The sequence below is a fragment of the Moschus berezovskii genome, chromosome 2 (genome assembly GCF_049115385.1).
Source record: "Moschus berezovskii isolate FMDL1 chromosome 2, NW_MosBer_1.0, whole genome shotgun sequence".
NCBI classification, from domain to species: Eukaryota; Metazoa; Chordata; class Mammalia; order Artiodactyla; family Moschidae; genus Moschus; species Moschus berezovskii.
The window spans coordinates 96,625,040-96,645,335 of NC_142461.1; the positions used below are offsets into that span (position 1 = coordinate 96,625,040).

Genomic DNA, 20,296 nt, shown 5'->3' on the forward strand with positions numbered 1-20,296 from the left:
ATATAGTATTCTTGTAAATTTACTATTTTGAAAAACAAGTAGTTATTCTACTGTACTATTTTTAGAGCACTGTAATATGAAAGACACATGATAGAGCTTATAATATGCCATAAGTAGTATGAAATGTAATTCATTCATCTTAATAATTATATTCATAGCTTAATTTACTCTGTTAGTTTTCAAAATTATGATGTTCAACTTGTCTAAACCTAAAATTTTAAATAATACAAATTCTTTTGCCAAATTAAAAAAATGTAGAAATCATAATGTAGAGAAGACATATGAAAATAAAATAATTATAGAAATAATGTGGTCCACTGGAGAAGGGAATGGCAAACCACTTCAGTATTACTGCCTAGAGAACTCCATGAACACTGCTGCTGCTGCTGCTGCTAAGTCACTTCAGTCGTGTCCGATTCTGTGAGACCCCATAGATGGAAGCCCACCAGGCTCCACTGTCCCTGGGATTCTCCAGGCAAGAACACTGGAGTGCGTTGCCATTTCCTTCTCCAATGTGTGAAAGTGAAAAGTGAAAGTGAAGTCGCTCAGTCGTGTCCGACCCTTAGCGACCCCACGGACTGCGCCTACCAGGCTCCTCCATCCATGGGATTTTCAAAGGTAAAAAGATAGGACACTGAAAGATGAACACCCCACGTTTGCAGGTGCCCAATATGCTACTGGAGATCAGTGGAGACAAATCCAGAAAGAATGAAGGGATGGAGCCAAAGCAAAAACAATACCCAGTTGTGGATGGGACTGGTGATAGAAGCAAGGTCTGATGCTGTAAAGAGCGATATTGCATAGGAACCTGAAAATGTTGGGTCCATGAATCAAGGCAAATTGGAAGTGGTCAAACAGGAGATGGCAAGAGTGAACGTTGACATTCTAGGAATCAGTGAACTAAAATGGACTGGAATGGGTGAATTTAACTCAGATGACCATTATATCTACTACTGTGGGCAGGAATCCCTTAGAAGAAATGGAGTAGCCATCATAGTCAACAAAAGAGTTCGAAATGCAGTACTTGGATCCAATCTCAAAAACGACAGAATGATATCTTCATTTCCAAAGCAAACCATTCAATATCACGGTAATCCAAGTCTATGCCCCAACCAGTAATGCTAAAGAAGCTGAAGTTGAATGGTTATATGAAGACCTACAAGACCTTCTAGAACTAACACCCCCAAAAGATATCCTTTTCATTATAGGGACTGCAGTGCAAAAGTAGGAACTTAAGAAACACCTGGAGTAACAGGCAAATTTGGCCTTGGTGTACAGAATTAAGCAGGGCAAACGCTAACAGAGTTCTGCCAAGAGAACGCATGGGTAATACCAAACACCCTCTTCCAAAAACACAAGAGAAGACCCTACACATGGACATCACCAAATGGTCAACACTGAAATCAGATTGATTATATTCTTTGTAGCAAAAGACGGAGATGCTCTATACAGATAGCAAAAACAAGACCAGGAACTGACTGTGGCTCAGATCATGAAATCCTTATTGCCAAATTCAGACTTAAATTGAAGAAAGTAGGGAAAACCACTAGACCATTTAGATATGACCTAAATCAAATCCCTTATGACTATACAGTGGAAGATAGCAATAGATTTAAGGGACTAGATCCGATGGACAGAGTGCCTGATGAACTATTGATGGAGGTTCAGGACATTGTACAAGAGACAGGAATCAAGATCATCCCCGAGAAAAAGAAATGCAAAAAAGCAAAATGGCTGTCTGAGGAGGACTTTCAAAAAGCTATGAAATGAAGAGAAGCAAAAAGCAGGGGGAAAAAGGAAAGATATACCCATTAGAATGCAGAGTTGCAAAGAATAGCAAGGAGAGAAAAGAAAGCCCTCCTCAGCAATCAGTGAAAAGAAATAGAGGAAAACAACAGAATGGGAAAGACTAGAGATCTCTAAGATACCAAAGGAACATTTCATACAAAGATGGGCTAAATAAAGGACAGAAATGGTAGGGACCTAACAGAAGCAGAAGATATTAAGAAGAGTTGGCAAGAATACACAGAAGGCCTACCAAAAAACTTCTTCACAACCCAGATAATCAGGATGGTGTGATCACTCACACTCACCTAGACCCAGAAATCCTGGAATGTGAAGTCAAATGGGCCTTAGGAAGCATCACTACGAACAAAGCTAGTGGAGGTGATGGAATTCCAGTTGAACTATTTCAAATCCTGAAAGATGATGCTGTGAAAGTGCTTCACACAATATGCCAGCAAATTTGGGAAACTCAGCAGTGGCCACAGGACTGGAAAATGTCAGTGTTTGTTCCAATCCCAAAGAAAGGCAATGACAAAGAATGCTGAAACTATCGCAAAACTGCACTCATCTCACACGCTAGTAAAGTAATGCTCAAAACTCTCCAAGCCAGCCTTCAGCAATACATGAACCATGAACTTCCAGATGTTCAAGCTCGTTTTAGAAAAGGGAGAAAAACCAGAGATAAAATTGCCAACATCTTCTGGATCATCGAAAAAGCAAGAGAGTTCCAAAAAAAACATCTATTTCTGCTTTATTGACTATGCCAAAGCCTTTGACTGTGTGGATCACAATAAACTGTGGAAAATCCTGGAAGAGATGGGAATACCAGACCACTGGACCTGTCTCTTGAGAAACCTGTATGCAGGTCAGAAGCAACAGTTAGAACTGGACATGGAACAACAGACTGGTTCCAAATAGGAAAAGGAGTAAGTCAAGGCTGTATATTGTCACCCTGCTTATTTAACTTATACGCAGAGTACATCATGAGGAACGCTGGACTGGAAGAAGCACAAGCTGGAATCAAGATTGCCGGGAGAAATGTCAATAACATTGATGTGCAGATGACACTACCCTTAGGGCAGAAAGTAAAGAAGAACTAAAGAGCCTCTTGATGAAAGTGAAAGAGGAGAGTGAAAAAGTTGGCTTAAAGCTCAACATTCAGAAAACTAAGATCATGGCATCTGGTCCCATCACTTCATGGGAAATAGATGGGGAAACTGTGGAAACAGTGGCTGACTTTATTTTTTTTGGCTCCAAAATCACTACAGATGGTGATTGCAGCCATGAAATTAAAAGTCGGTTACTTCTTGAAAGGAAAGTTATGACCAACCTAGACAGCATATTAAAAAGCAGAGACATTACTTTGCCAACAAACATCCGTCTAGTCAAGCCTATGGTTTTTCCAGTGGTCATGTATGGATGTGAGAGTTGGACTATAAAGAAAGATGATTGCCAAATAATTGATGGCTTTGAACTGTGGTGTTGGAGAAGACTTTTGAGAGTTCCTTGGACTGCAAGGAGATCCAACCAGTCCATCCTAAAGGAGAACAGTCCTGGGTGTTCATTGGAAAGACTGATGTTGAAGCTGAAACTCCAATACTTTGGACACCTGATGCGAAGAGCTGACTCATTTGAAAAGACCCTGATGCTGGAAAAGATTGAGGGCAGGAGGAGAAGGGGATGACAGAGGATGAGATGGTTGTATGGCATCACCTACTCAACGGACATGGTTTTGGGTAGACTCGGGGAGTTGGTGATGGACAGGGAGGCTTGGAGTGCTGTGGTTCATGGGTTGCATAGAGTCAGACATGACAGTGACTGAACTGATTAACTGACTGATAGAAATAATACACTGCCTTTTTGGAATTTCAGCTTTATTTGTGTAGGAGTCAGCAAAAACAGATGATTTTTGTAAATGAAACTGAAATACAATATTTAATTTTTATAATTACCTTTTAAGTTTATGTTTATGATGAGACTTTATTCTACAAAATATTCTCAACTATTTCTGCTGCTACTAAGTCACTTCAGTCGTGTCCGACTCTGTGCGACCCCATAGACGGAAGCCCCCTTCCCTGGGATTCTCCAGGCAAGAACAGTGGAGTTGGCTGCCATTTCCTTCTCTAATTTGTGAAAGTGAAAAGTGAAAGTAAAGTCGTGTCCGACCCTTAGCGACCCCACGGACTGCAGCCTACCAGGCTGATCCATTCATGGGATTCTCCAGGCAAGAGTACTGGAGTGGCTTTCCATTGCTTTCTCCCAACCATTTCTAGTCAAGTGTAATTCCAGGACTAGTAATATCACCTGGGAACTTGTTAGAAATTAGGTGTCTGAGAGATCACTCTAGACACACTATATTAGAGCCTATATTTTAACAAAATCCCCAAGTCATTTATGGAGATGTTAAAGAGTTTGAGAAGGACAAGTCTAGACAGTGGCCAAATATCTGCTTATCTTTCTTAGTCTTTTTATATGTACTAGTGAAAAATATTGCAAAACTAGGAAAAACCATAAATAAATACATTTTAGAAAATGACAAGGCTTTCAACCAGTGGAAAGTGGTTAAGTGCCCCTGCTATTTCTCTAATTCTTTATCACTGGCTATGATGGGCAAATTTATTCTTTGACAAACCTCTGAGGTGGTAAACTTTCAAAGCAGAATAAAGTTTGGTGGAGTTCACGATTATAGAGCTGAAATATACCTTAAAGTTCTCTCCTTCTAGCCTTTATCAGAAGAAAGCTAAAGCAGAAAAATTATACCACCAGCAGATTTAGGTCCTAATAAAATAATCAAAGGGCTCCCCTGGTGGCTCAGATGGTAAAGAATCCGCCTACAACACGGGAGACCGAGGTTCAATCCCTGGGTTGAGAAGATCCCCTGGAAGAATGCATGGGAACCTGCTCCAGTATTCTTGACTGGAGAATCTCCATGAACAGAGGACCCTGAAGGGCTATGGTCCATGGGGTCAAAACGAGTCAGACATGACTGACCAATTAAGCACAGCAGAGCAAAGTAATCAAAAAAGCTAGTTATCAGGACAACTGTGAATCTCACAATGTGAACCACTGAACTATTCCATCATCTTATCGTCCATAGTCATTTCAATCTTAAAAAAGCAAGTCACAAATAGGAGAACTGTTCAGATATACAGAGAAAAACTGAAACAGTATGCTGTTTCACCTAGACAAATGCTTGCACCTAGACAAATGTCTCCTCCAGCTGCAAATTACAAAGAAACTGTAAGGGACTAGAAATAACTGCATGCATTCATAGATGGGGCAAATTATGCACCACAAACCCAACGGCCACCTCTGAACAGCCAGGAACAAAAGCACACCCTTACCCTTATTCCATGTAAGGAAAAAGCTCACCCCTATCCCCCAGGAGGTCACAGAAGAGAGTGAAAAAAAGTAACTGTTTTCCTTTCTTGCTCTCTGGTGGGGTAATCTTTATATGAGATGAAGACTGGGTGTGTCCAAGGGTCAGGCTAGAAGGGTGGCTTAGATGTTTTGCCCACCCCTTTGGTGGTATTATGCAAGGGGCATACAGAGTACCCTGCTTTTGCACCCTGTTTTTTGGCGTTTTTGTATCTTTTTTTCATAATTTACCCCAAATGCACATGTATGCAGTTCTATTTTTAGTTCCTTAATCTGTAGCTCAAGGAAATGTTTGTCCAGGTGCAAGCAGTGCAGCAAAGGGTCCGAGGTCCCAGAATGTCTGAATCTAATAAGCTAGATGTACATTCTAAGGGAGATCAGTCCTGGGTGTTCATTGGAAGGACTGATGCTAAAGCTGAAACTGCAATACTTTGGCCACCTCATGCAACGAGTTGACTCACTGGAAAAGACTCTGATGCTGGGAAAGGTTGGGGGCGGGAGGAGAAGGGGACAACAGAGAATGAGATGGCTGGATGGCATCACCAACTCTGTGGACATGAGTTCCGGAGTTGGTGATGGACAGGGAGGCCTGGCGTGCTGTGATTCATGGGGTCGCGGAGAGTCAGACACGACTGAGCGACTGAACTGAACTGAACAGTATTACAAATGAAAGAAATGGTTAAATATTATCAATTATTTTGGTACCAAATTGTATTCACACAGAATTCCTTCTTTCCTAAATAATGGGAAAGATGTACTGCAGTAAATATTGTCTGTTTAGATAAATGCTAAGTCGTAAGACTACTTTGTCAATACGGTCTGTTTACAAATTTTAGCCATACATATTCATAATATATTCAATATCTAATTGTTTCACCTTTTATTTGAATGAAACTAAAGCACATGTTGGTAATAAATACACATATTTGGCCAACTTTGATTTGAAATACAGAGTTTCCCACTTTCTTAACTAAATGTTTCTTAAACAGAACAACCATGAAATTAACTCAGTACCACTGTATACCTGGCCAGATGTGTTCATTTTGGGGGCAACTGAAGCATCATCAGCACAACTGAAAGATCCCCACCTGGTCTAGAACTCTTGAATAAATTACTTGAACACTTTGGTACAATATAAAGCCCATGGCCACAAAGTTAAAAGAAAAAAGACTAAATTTTAATCTCCCTGAAATATTTAAAGATTACTGTTATAACCGTCTGTCATCCACCCATTCTCTTATTCAGGTTTTCTTATATTATCCTATTTTGTGGCAATTGTGTTCCAATCCATTTGAAATTTACATTTTACTGCAATAAATGCACATAGTAACATTTCTTTTTGAACATCCAGGCTGCTACATACAGTGTGAGAATCTAATTTTAGAACAGAACACTTATGTTCCACAAACACTGTGCAACAAAGCAAAAAAGGAAACAAAATATGAAGCTAAAAATAAGTCTTGTGTCTCATGTGACTGAGCAAATTGACTGAGAAAATACTGGGTATGAATTTGATATCCATCTGTATCAGAGTCACAATATCAGGAATTTTCTTTAGTAGGTTAAATATGTGGGATTATATTTACTGAAATCACAGAAGCTTATATTTAGATTTTTAACAACTCCTCTTTTACTTACCTTTATCAGAAAGCAGGTAAATGGGAATATAATTTCAAGGTAAGTCATCTATAGTTGCCACCCCAGCCAATTCCCTGAGTAGCATTCCTAATAAAAATAGTGGCTTGATTTAGTTTTTGAAGACTGTGTATATCAGACAAGTATTATATTTCCATAGTTCTACTGACCCATAGCTGTGATTTATGTATTATTAGAAACAATTAGTGAATAAGAATTTCAGTAGTGTAGTATTGTTTTTAGTTCTTGCTTGTTAAATACTTACACTTACAGACTTGTTTAATACTCATATTCTATTCTAACAAGTGCACAGATCACCTTATTGGGAGATCATACTTAATTTCTGAACAAGAACTTTACTATATTAATATTTAAATAATCATTCTGTACTTGATTGATAGGGGAAATCCTATTGCTTTTGATATTAAAATAAATATCTATAATAGTCCAAGTTTATTCTTATTTTATCATTATATATAGTAATAATTATTTTCATTTCTAACTTTTAGTATGGCATCTTTTAATGAGACCTGTATGGTTGTTTTTTCAATCAACCATGCAGTCACTTCTATTTGTGCATTAAAATATCAATTTTTTTACTTAGTGCTTTTTAATCCAAAGGTACAAAGGTATTACCTAATTTTATAATTTTATGATTCATATTTTGTGACCAAAATTGTTTCCCTAGCCTGATTCCAGTTGGCTTTCAGCTCTAATTGTATCTTTAAAGGAGTAAAGTTGGAAATACTCCATGACACACCTTGTCTTAAATAGCAAAATTATGTTTGAAGACAGGAATTATTACTTTTCTTATGTATCTTAAAATAGTATGACTGAAATTTTGTAAATCCTAGGAAATAATGTTCCATACTTCAATAAAGAATAATTAGGTAATACTATATTATAAGCAAAAAATAATACCAGCTTAGGGTTCATATTTCCATGTTCTAGTCAATATTTTAAATAATGCCATGCAAAATGATATTTGGCAGTATGCTGCTTGTCAGCCAGTATGTCATATTGCCTTCAAAACTGAGTTAATATGACAGTTTCCTAAAGTTGTCAGAGGCATTTGTAATAAATATGACAAGGGCTGGTATGCTTAAAAAGAGTATTTAAAAGAAAAAATGTACACCCAATATAAAAATATCCACGGTCCTGTATAAAGAGCACAGGAAAAATAGAAATTAACCAATGAAAATGAAAAAGAAGTTATTTTACATAAATATGAAAAACCATTAAATAACTATAAAAAGTCATTTCCCATGTGTTCTTTTATCCATATCATTCTTTATCCTGGCCATATGTCAAGAAATGGTTATAGTGGCAACACACAGTACTGATGCAGAGGCAGTGAAACCAACACAAACACAGTATTCTGACATACAGTAAGCATGATAAAGCTGCTGCTGCTATTATTACAAAATAATTATTATAGATGTTTAATAGATTTTTTATTTTGCTAATACATATTAAAATGTTCATACCTTTTGATCTTGGGATTTCACTTCTAAGAATCATCTCTAAAGAAATGAGATACATGTGAAGAGAGATGTTCAAGAGATGTTTATCCCGGCATTCCTGCTAGTAGCTCTAAATTGCATATCCCCAATGGAGAGTTAAATGATTTTTGGCAAGTCTCCTTTGTAGAAATTATTTTTTAGGTTTTTAGAATATTTAATTTTAAAAATAAGGCCCAGAATATAAAGTGAGGCCTATTTAACTAGATGAGCTCAATTACATAAAAGTGATTAAAATTACTAGAAAAAAATATTAACAATTGGTATCTCTTCTATACAGAATACTAAAATAAAATAATACTTGTTTTTTCAAACAAATGAAGGCACTAAATGTTTTATGTGGTTTTTTTTAAATGAAAAATAACTTGTCTCAAAAGGATTATTTCTGATTTTGAATTTCCTCTGGTTAAGATTTTGTCTGAAGTACCTAGAGAAAAATAACTCACTTAATGCTAAGAGAATTTTATTGCTGGGATGAACACTAAGCATATAACATTTTCTATCCAAAATAAACTTTTGTCTCAAATGTTTCACCATTTGATCTCAGGCTCTTCACATTCTCAGTCTTGTCTTCAGTTACTCCTGCTGAAGGGATGTGGCTCAAAGTTCCATGAATGCAATTAGTGTGATGTGTGCTTTCCGTGCTTACCCAGTAGAAACTGTATATTGCTGAGAATGACTGACTTATTACTGCCTTTGTACTTGATTTTGTCATTATTATTTTCTTTGTCAAACAGACCCACACTCTTCTTCACATAATCACCCAGTCCTGTCTCTCAGTAAGCAAAGTAGCTGATGGCTCCCAACAGCCCGCTGTGGAAATATGTAATGATAGCCCTTTGCAAAAATGGCTTCTAAGAAACTATACAAGAATGGAAATTTTTAGAAATATTTTTAAGAATTCTACTGATTACTTTCTCAAATAATTTTGGAGGTTTGTATTTCAGACTTTATAAAATTTTAGTGTTTTTGTTATGTTCTGTATTGAAATCTAAACTTACTTCTTTAAAATATGTTTTAAAATTTTTTATGTGCTATTTCTCCGTGGAGCTATTTTCATCTTTAGGTGCTCATTACTTTGGAGGCTGCATATATTAAGTGGTATTTGCTTATTATCAATAGGTATTTTCCAGTTTTTTTCATATTTCAAATATACATAAGTGATGGAATTACATTATGGCATATAAGCTCTTTTTAGGCTAACTATACCCATGTCTACATGACAAGACATTTTGTATTACAGCTGAAAAAAATAAATAAATAAAAAAACTAACATAGCCAAAAATTGTTTTTAGAAGGCTGAAATTATTAAATTTTGTTAATCTTTATTCAGATACATTGTGTGAAAATATAACATATCCTTTCTAAAGTTTACTATTTTAACTGGAAACTTCAGTGCATTATTGAAGACTAATTTTCAAAAACTTTATGAAGTAAATTATTTCTAAGCACTTTCTGTGGTTACTTAAGTGATAATATAATAAATGCTTTTAAGAACTGTACTTCCATTTCTGACTTGTGTGATAGTATCTTCATAGTAGGCAATAATAAAACCATTATTCAGTTCAAGTCAAAAAACTGGTATGGCATTCTTGTAAAGAGTACAAATATGTACCTGTTCTGGTTCTTGACTTTAAGGGGATTATTGTACTGTAAATAAAAACATCATAATGTCCATTCTTCCCTATGAGAACACACAGGAAGTTAGGGAGTTGGTCTGGTTCAGATTAATAATAAAAGGTTGATAGTAGAAGACACAATTGAGCTTGGAATACTCGTGACAAGATTGGAAATGGAAGCATGGAGAGGAAAGGAGGAGAAAGAAGTGGTGTTGTTTAGATTAGGATTACACTTGAGACAAGCGCATTCCAAACATGCATTGGAAAGCTGGAAAAGTCTGGACTTTTTGCACAAAGAGAACTTGTATACAAGGCAATTTGCATAGATTATCTTTGTTTGTTTTCAAAGAAACAATGGAAACTGCAATGCCCATCCAGTGGTCTTCTCAGATTTAACTATTTAGTCTCACAAGTCAACTTACAGAATGTAAGGGCAGAAACCACAACTTGCTTTTCTCAGACTCTGCAAAATTTCCACAGCAGTTTATATACTCTTATGAGAGCAAGCTTCTGCACAGGTGATAGCCCTGAGCAGGGGCATGCGAGTCACATCAAGCAGTTGTGGAAAACTAGCCTGGTGAAACAGCCTATGCCTCAAAGGACACAATATCTCTAACAGCTATCTGAAACCAAAGGGAATATGCAAACGTACGCTTTGCACTTAGAAAAGCCCGCTACTTGACTTCCTGTCAGTTATTATAATGCAGTTTATCAGATGAAGATGCAGTAAATCAATCAAAGGTAATGTTTACCATAACTACGCCTTTAAACATAGTTAATTTTACCCTTATCGGGTTGGCAGGAGATCACAGATAGTTGACCAAAGGTCAGACTTTTTAAGCAGTAGGGAAAACAGCATTTATATATATATATATAGTAAGTATAATTATATATATATATATATAAGTATAACTAAGCATCTGAAGGATATCGCTCAGTCATATACGACTCTCTGTGACTCCATGGACTGTAGCCTACCAGGTTCCTCCATCCATGGGCTATTCCTGGCAAGTATACTGGAGTGTGTTGCCATTTCCTTCTCCAGAAGATCTTCCCAACCCAGGGATTGAACCCAGGTCTCCCTCATTGTAGGCATATGCTTTACCATCTGAGCCACCAGGGAAGCTCTCATTTTAGGGTTAGATAGACATAAATGTGAATTTCTGCTCCCCAAGTTACTAGCTATGAAGATTTGGACAAGCTACTAAATCATTCTGAAGACTTAGATTCCTTCAGATGCTTAGTTATACTTACTATGAAAGTGAAAGTGAAGTCATTCAGTCGTGTCCGACTCTTTGTGACCCTCTGGACTGTAGCCTACCAGGTTCCTCTGTCCATGGGATTTTCCAGGCAAGAATACTGGAGTGGGTTGCCATTCCCTACTCCAGATACTTACTATATATATATAATGACTGATCTTTCTACCCCACTACATTGAAAAGGAGAACACTTTCCTTGGTTGGTTGTTATCTTAACAGCAGTGGCTTTTGACTACTAATGAATTTCTTCAAAAAAATTTTTAAAGAATATTAATGTTTTAAAAATTATCATTTTATGTGCAGTTTAAAATACATATTCAATCTAATCCTTAAAGTCATATACATGTTTTTTAAAAGGGTCTAATAGAAGCATACAAGGGTAAGTGGCTTTTTTGGAAAAGGACATATATACACAAAGGACCTCAGGTATGTAACAAAAATGAAAAATATTTTGTTGATTTTTAACTAAAATTTTCTAAAAACAATGCTTCTGTTTTGTATCTTTTTTCAATCTGGCTGTTGGTTCATAAACCAAAAACATAATTTCTGGCACTGTAAGCATAAATCACCTATCTTGCCTATCTTCTTTTGTCTGTTTTTCAGTATAAATGGCCTTCATGTATTGAAAAGAGCAACAACAAAGGCCAAAGTTTTCAAATCTTCTTCACATCTAATAGCCTTGCTCTTTTAATTTCCTGCTTGTTGTCTATTAAGCATCCTTTACCACAGGCTTATTTTCCATTCTATCTTTTCTCAGGACAGTGCAGTCCAGGGTGTTTGTAGTCCTAATCCAAAGCAAATTCTAATTGTCTAGGCAGTGTTTCTCTCCCAATTTTCTGTGTGTGCATGCCCCCTGCAGGTTTTATCTTCCAACTTTCAATATAATATCAAGAGCCCGTACTAAGTTGCTTCAGTCGTGTCTGAATATGTGACCCTATGGACTGTAGCCTACCAGGCTCCTCTGCCTATGGGATTCTCTGGGCAAGAATACTGGAGTGGGCTGCAGTGCCCTCTTCAAGGGGATCTTCATGACCCAGGAATTGAACCCCCGTCTCTTATGTTTCCTTCATTGACACTTTACCAGTTTACCACTAGCACCACTGGGAAGCCCATCAAGAGTCCACCCCTCCCCTCAAAAAAAAAAAGCATTTGTCTCCCTTTAATTTTGGTAATTTGCAACAAAAGTATATGGCATTTTTTTTCAAGATATATTTCCAAATCACCTTCCATATTCAAACATACCTCTTCTGGCTGGGGAGTTTTTCATATAGTATGGTTCTAGACCAACTGAGCAGAACAGTATATGATATTGTATATAATTAGTGCATACATTATTATGTATGTAAAGCCATGTGTACTTAAAATGTTTATCTTAAAAGTTCAAAAATATGCATCAGAATGTAAATATGAACTCAAAAGAGATGTAATGACTTGTTAACATGATGAAATTATTGGAATTACATTTTAGCATTTGGGTACTGAGAAGATGCTTATTAATAAATATTATTATGAAAATATATAGATATAATATTTTAAAATATATGTCCATCACATTTTTATTTGATGTTGGTATTTAAGATCCCTAAAAAGGCAAACTAAATATGATGATCACACTATCAAGTATGATAGATCTTTGTTGCCATGATAATTACTCTCCTATAATGAATGTCTCACAATCACAGGTACTATGGCTTACACAGTATTTTGAAATGGGAACATCCCTTGAAGTTTTATTTGAGTCCCAGCAGTGACATCTCTTTGCATGTTTGCCAAGTGGTTACTAAATAACACATGCCTAAGAAAACTAAGATTCTGTAAAAGATTGTTAATATTTGCACTCTTCAACTGAACTCAACTCACAAATAGGTTCTTTGCAAAGGAGTCTGAATTCTTGGCAGTGCATGATAAATATCAGCCAATTTCTTTAACCATCTACAAATAAAGGTGTATTAGACAATGATGAATCATAACAATGAACGTTGTTTGATAATTAACTCAGAGCCACCTGTGCACAGTTCCTTTTACAAACATCATCACAATGTTTATACCAAAAAATAATAAAGGATATTTTAAAGAGTAGATTTAATCTGATGAGCTAATACAGTTTAAGATAAAACATGTTGCACTGATTATTGGTTATCTTTTACAGAGACTCACCTTGAGACATGTTAACAGTAATCAATGCCTTGATGAACCTTCTGAAGAAGATAAAATGGTGCCTACCATGCAGGACTGTAGTGGAACCAGATCTCAACAATGGCTGCTAAGGAACATGACTCTGGGGGCCTGAAGACCATTTCCCCTAAGCCATGAAAGTGTCTACACTTATGTTTTTCCATTATTTCAATTAGGGAAAAATATTAACTTTGTTGAATTGAAAGTTTTAAAATCCTTTTAGTATTCTAAAACAGTTGTTTATAATTCATTTTTAGGAATGTTTGCTTACTTCCCTACTAAAATTTGTATCTGATTAAAAAGCACATAAAAAGAATAAATAACAGCAAACTGTTATTAAACATCAGAACAACGTAAAAAACAAATTGTGTTTGCTTTAAAAAAAATTGCCATGATGTCACAGAATTAGTTTGGGGGTGGGGTTACTTTTGTTTTTTTCTTGTCATAATGTGGCGAGAGAAACAATGTAAATGCCTTATAAGGTAAATTCATTATGAAATTTTATAAACTCTGTTTCTACTGGATCTTCACGAAAACATGCTGAATTTCTGTCAACATCAAGTACATACACTGAATTATTTCTGAGCAATGAAAATTCACTGTACAAAATTCAGTTCTAAATTTTGTAGCAGGAAAAAAAATTAGATATTGACATCTCATAAGGTCTTATTAAAACATCACATTTCAACAAAAAAGAGAAGGAGAATGTGAAAATTCAATTTAAAGTACAGGAAATAAGAAGAAACCAGCTAGGCATTGAGGGGAGCAAAATGAAGTTAAAAGGCAATAGCTGAAACATTTAAAAAGATACTCTATTGGGTTGCAATCACTTCTAAGACAGGCTAAGTGTAATAATCAGCTTGGTCCCAGAATTGATTGGGAAACTCAATCTTTAACCACTCTGTTTCACAACTGTATAGTTCTTTTTCTCTTCAGACACTGTGACTTCCTAGGCTACAGAGAATTGTAGGTGAAGGGTAGAATATTAGTCTTAATATTTAATTCTTAGGCATTTAGGATTTTAGTTAAGTTACTAAGACCAATTTATTTCATATTAAAAAAATAATGCATTAATATCAGAATTTCATTGCTGTGCCAGAATATCTAAAGTTTTAATCACTGGGAGAATGAACTCAATATATACCAGTTAAACTTTTAATTGAAATGCCATAAATTATGTCTCAAGGAACACAATTATAATTAAGCTACCTTCACATGTTATTTTTCCATCTTAAAACACTTTGTGTTCAAAATACATAAGCAGAAGATAAGAAAAAGTAGAAAAATCTGTGACACCATTTAAAACACCCATAAAGTTGCTCTACATATGTATTTTATTACTGTAAATGTACTCAGCAGCTAAGAGAAATTTGGGGTAGAGGTTTGTAGGGGAAAAGGAAGAAGTGACCTCTAGAGTAGAGGATGTCACATCTTTGACCCTCATCACTTCTTAAAAAGCTCTAATAGAAAATATTAATTAACCTGTTGACTACAGGTTGACTCCCCCCACCTGCCACCCTCCGCCTCCCCAACACACACAGACAAGCACTGCTTTATAATGACAAGGAGTACAGTTTCTAAAGGCTAGTAAAATCATGTATGATTTTCTTAGCCAACATTTCTTATCTTTTGGCTTTAAACTGCTAAAATTCTTTTAGCAAGAGCATTTCAGGCTTACGCTTTAAAGTATAGACATCCCTTATCTGGAAGTCTCTGGGAATATCTAATATTTTTGTCCCATCTTTAAGACCCTTTGTGTTCAAAATACATGAGAAGAAGATACTAAAAGGAATAAAAATCCATGAAATTTGTACTAAGTTTCCAATTATTTTTTTAAAGTTATTTATTTTTAATTGAAGGACAACTGCTTTACAGTATTGTGTTGGTTCTACCAAACTTTAAATTTATTATAAATTATAAGCAAAATTTTAATGTTGGGGCATTTTTTTCTGGTGAGTGTATCGACTGCTTAAACCAAACTTCTAAGGAAGCTGGGAAACCTAAGAGCTAGCTAAACACTGACTTAAATTCATATGATAGTGACCTCACAAGTCAACTGAGATCTGACTTAACAATCACATTTTTCATTTTAACTTCTCTTGTTTTCCTCTTGCCCTGACTAAAATATGATAAAACATCCCTGCACAGCATTCCTACTTAAACTTAAAAAGCTTAAACATTCAAGGACTCTTATACAATTTGTTTCCCTTATTATGGATTTGTCAATCAAAAAGCATATGTTATCTAACAAACAGTCAATGACAAGTTTTCAAAAATACAGCTATGTCACTGAAACTGTATTTGACATACTTCAGAAGCATTTGAAGTATTTGAAAGTTCATTATGGTCCTACAAAAATACAGGAAATAGGAAAACTGCCTGAGCTTGAATGCCAAAGAAGAAATTTCAAAGAATCCTCAGATGGTTTCAGCACATGCTACTGGAGTATCTAACAAACAAAAAAATAATAATATAAAATATCACAAACCACCAAAAACCAATGACTAATTAAATTTTCTTTTCAAAAATATTTATTGTATTCAATACAGAAAATTAAAATCAGGAGTGGATTCATGGTGCATTAATCTAATACACTCTTTATCTATGGAACTAGACTAATATATATTTCAATTATTTTAATTTTCCTCATCTGAGGTCTTATGCACTGAAGTTAATGTCAACTCCAGGATTCCAGTGGGCAGAGAAGCCTGGAAGGCTACTGTCCATGGAGTCGTACAGACTCAGACACGACTGAGCAACTAACACTTTTACTCCACTTTCCAGGCTACCAGATATTCAGATCAAAAACCTAGAGTCACTTTTGACTCCTCTATTTCTCTCTCAACTTTGATTCAGCAAAATTCCTTGATTTTGTACTTGAAACATAACCAATGAATTGCCACCATAGCCACTGTATCACTAACTCTAACCTTCAAAATTGCAGTATGTGTATAATTTTGTTCCCAAATTTCCCAATCCTTGCCCTAATAGTCTTTTTTCAATACAACAGTCATAGTGAAGTGAAAGTCACTCAGTCGTGCCTGACTCTTTCCGACCCCATGGACTATACAGTTCAGGGAATTCTCCAGGACAGAATACTGGACTGGGTAGTCCTTCCCTCCTCGAGGGGATCTTCCCAACCCAGGGATCCCAGGGATAGAACTCAGGGATTGAACTGAGTGGATTCCTTACCAGGTGAGCCACCAGGGAAGTCCACGGCAGCCATAGACATTCTGTTGAACATAAATTTGATTGTTTCACTTCTCTGCTCACAACCCCCCTATGACTTCATGTTTCTTCAACCAAACTTCTTACAGTGGCCCTTACGGTCCTTCATGGACGATATCCCTCTTCACTGTGATATCCTGGGTAGAGTTCTTGGCACATAGTAAACATTCTTTAAACATTTACTGAATTAATGAATTGAAGAATGTGTGTTAAGGTTGCTAAGTGCTACTGTATCATATGTTTTGCACATTATTTTAAGTATTAAAGTCTAGTAATATATTTAGACAGGATTTCTATAACTGTCTCTAAATATAATTTTCATCCTAACATTCTTCATATTCATGTATGGACTATATTTTGTTCTCTATGAACAAATACCCTGCCTTATGGAAATGAAATATGATATTTTATAAACATACTGCTATAAATTGCTCTGTTAAGATAAAATAATTTGTTTTTTATTGTGTTCAATGGCCATTTGAAAGCATAGATTTTTATTTCTAGAGGAAAGACATAATTCTCATAAGAATCTCTAATAATTCTCATAAGAAATATATATTTTCATGATTTCACAGGAGCAATTATTTTGCATGGGCAAGTCTATGAACAAAACACAGTTACAGAAACTTTGAAACGACTTTATAGATTATCTATTCTTAGTTTACCGTTGATAGATAATAAGCCCTGAGACCCAGATGTGTAAATGTGGTTTGTCCGAAGATGACATACCTATAAGCAGTGTTGCAGGGCTCATCATTTTCACTATAACCTAGAATACTGTCTTCAATTTAAAAGCACTCAAAAAAAGAAGGCACAATAATGAGAAAAACATTTGTTAAACATTTTGTGATAAGTACACTGATTCTTTAGATACATAAATACTACCTTTCATACTTAAATAAGATTAGTTCTATAAAATACTGCTGCAAACAATAAATAAAGGCCAAATATAGGCCTTCAGGAAAAATAAAGAGATTAACAGGAAACAGCATTATTACAGAACATTCCAGTTTTATTGGACAATAACCTCTTCTACAGTAACTAAAAAAGAATCCTCCCCCCTCACTTCTATTTTCCTTATAATTTTATTCAAGGTAAAAGAAAGACTGGCCTATAGCTTACACAGAATTAGACCATCTATTAGAGGAAACACTGGGGTAGAGGTTACAGGTTACACAGCTTGAAAGACTGCATTGTAATCACCAGAAACTTATAAGCATCCCAGTAGGAGCTCTGTGGATTGTAGTAAATACAACCCACAATTTCAATTTTGCCATGGTGCTTAGAAATAACCTAATAATAAATAATGGGGAAAAGTAAGAGAGAAAGCAATACAACAAAAAAACAACAGGAAAGATTTCACCTTTTTTTTATCTTTCGGTGAGAGGCTAAGAACATAGTACAGATTGGTGCCAAAAAACTAAAAATTTTGGCTATCCCCTGACTTGTGAAATGGTGACCTGATCACAACCATTTTATTTGCAACTTATTTACAAATGCTAAATCTAGTCTCAGAGGAGGCAAAATTTGTATGAATTCTTAAAGACATAAAGCATGCTGATTTAATAAATATGAAAAATTTAGGAAATTCAAGATCTTAATGGATGGATCATCATCCGCAATCTGTTGTTATGCATACATAGCTGATATCTACAAATCTTGAATAAATTTCCAATCAGTTGGGCAGCAGAAATTCAGTTAAAACTATGTTTCAGGATTCAGCCACTACCCACCACTTTTTCCCACTTTTCCTCCATATGTCAAAATATGGACTCGATAAAGTCAGCTACTATTCTGTAAAGCACTCAAACACATCTGGTGTGGCACACACTATGTTCAAACTACTACTAGGTATAAGGTAGTGTATGAATTTAAGCTACTGAATGAACACCAGCAATGTGTTTTAAATAGTTTGTATAAATCCTTGTCCAACTTTTCCTTTATATTATTCAATAAATTCTTAAGGCAATTTTAATTCTATTTGTTTTTTAAAAAAATCCTTCTGAAATACTAGTGATGCAGGAAAGCTTCTCTGTTAACTATCTTAAGATAAAGACAATGTCCATGATATTTCATCATTATATAAAGTTATCATATTGCTTTTGTTTTTAGCTAGGTAGAAAAAATCACTTAATATTAGGTTTTTAATGAGTATGAAAAAGGATGGGAAATTAGATGACTAAGGCTGTATCTATAAAGGTTAAAAATGAGATGTTCCTCATGCTTTTTATTTGGGGTAAAAATGAATGTAAGCTTTGTTTCAGTTGTACAGTCAGCTAAAAAGAGCACAAGTGGGAAAAAGGACTTGATAATTTATTTGGAGCTTTTGCTTTTTCAGTAGGTGTAGCCAGAGCTAAGGAGAAACAATTTCAAAACTGTTTTCGATATATGGTTGCCACACAGTTCTTTAACATTTATAAAAGTAGGCTGTGCATAAAGAATTTAACATTTTAATAATAAACAAAAGAATAATGCATGTCAAATACTGTAAGCATTAACAAAAGGTATACTCGTTCCTTTGCTATAACTTTCAACATTCATACATTTTTATAGAATTGAAATATACCAATTTAGTTTTCCTTTGTTATATATTATCTTTTTAAAAACAAATTTTGTTAGCATTTAAAGTAGACAAATAATCTCAGTATTTTAAGCTTATGTTCCATTTTGCAGATTATTCAAATAAACAGCACATGCCTAATATGGGTAACTCTTGGCAGTAAAAAAATATTGCGGTCCCAATTCTGATACCAAAAATATATAAAATAGAAACATTAAAATATGTATAATTTTGCAATTTATAATTTTATTTAAAACTAGTTCTTTCTGTTTTATAAAAATGACCTGAAACAGAAAAGTTAAAATGTTTGCTATTATGAAAATTATTTTTTCAGTATGATTTCCAGAAAAGCATCTATTTCTGTTTTATTGACTATGCCAAAGTCTTTGAATGTGTAGAAAACAATAAACTGTGGAAAATTCTGAAAAAGGTGGAAATACCAGACCACCTGACCTGCCTCTTGAGAAACCTGTATGCAGGTCAGGAAGCAACAGTTAGAACTGGACATGGAACAACAGACTGGTTCCAAATAGGAAAAGGAGTATGCCAAGGGTGCATATTGTCACCCTGCTTATTTAACTTATATGCAGAGTACATCAAGAGAAATGCTGGGCTGGAGGAAGCACAAGCTGGAATCAAGATTGTTGGGAGAAATAGCAATAACCTCAGATATGCAGATGACACCACCCTTATGGCAGAAAGTGAAGAAGAACTAAAGAGCCTCTTGATGAAAGTGAAAGAGGAGAGTGAAAAAGCTGGCTTAAAGCTCAACATTCAGAAAACTAAGATCATGGCATCTGGTCCCATCACTTCATGGCAAATAGAAGGGGAAACTGTGGAAACGGTAGCTGACTTTATTTTCTGGGGCTCCAAAATCACTGCAGATGGTAACTTCAGCCATGAAATTAAAAGATGCTTACTCCTTGGAAGGAAAGTTATGACCAACCTAGACAGCATATTAAAAAGCAGAGACATTACTTTGTCAACAAACGTCCGTCTAGTCAAGGCTATGGTTTTTCCAGTAGTCATGTATGAATGTGACAGTTGAATTGTAAAGAAAGCTGAGCACCGAAGAATTGATGCTTTTGAACTGTGGTGTTGGAGAAGACTCTTGACAGTCCCTTGGACTGCAAGGAG

The 20,296-nt window shown here is 35.4% G+C and overlaps 1 protein-coding gene across 2 annotated transcripts in view; it reads left to right on the top strand.

The window, feature by feature from the left end:
• Nucleotides 1-13,629, top strand: part of GALNT13 (polypeptide N-acetylgalactosaminyltransferase 13) — a 663,623-nt gene extending 649,994 nt beyond the window's left edge. Inside the window, exon 12 of one of the 2 annotated variants that reach the window (XM_055398323.2) lies at nt 13,346-13,629. In XM_055398323.2, the coding sequence (XP_055254298.1) occupies nt 13,346-13,486 (141 nt within the window). In that variant the 3' untranslated portion in view covers nt 13,487-13,629. Of the gene's footprint in view, nt 1-9,055; nt 9,594-13,345 lie in introns of those variants that run through there. The other variant, XM_088829452.1, reaches the window with a different exon arrangement.
• Nucleotides 13,630-20,296: the final 6,667 nt, after the last annotated feature.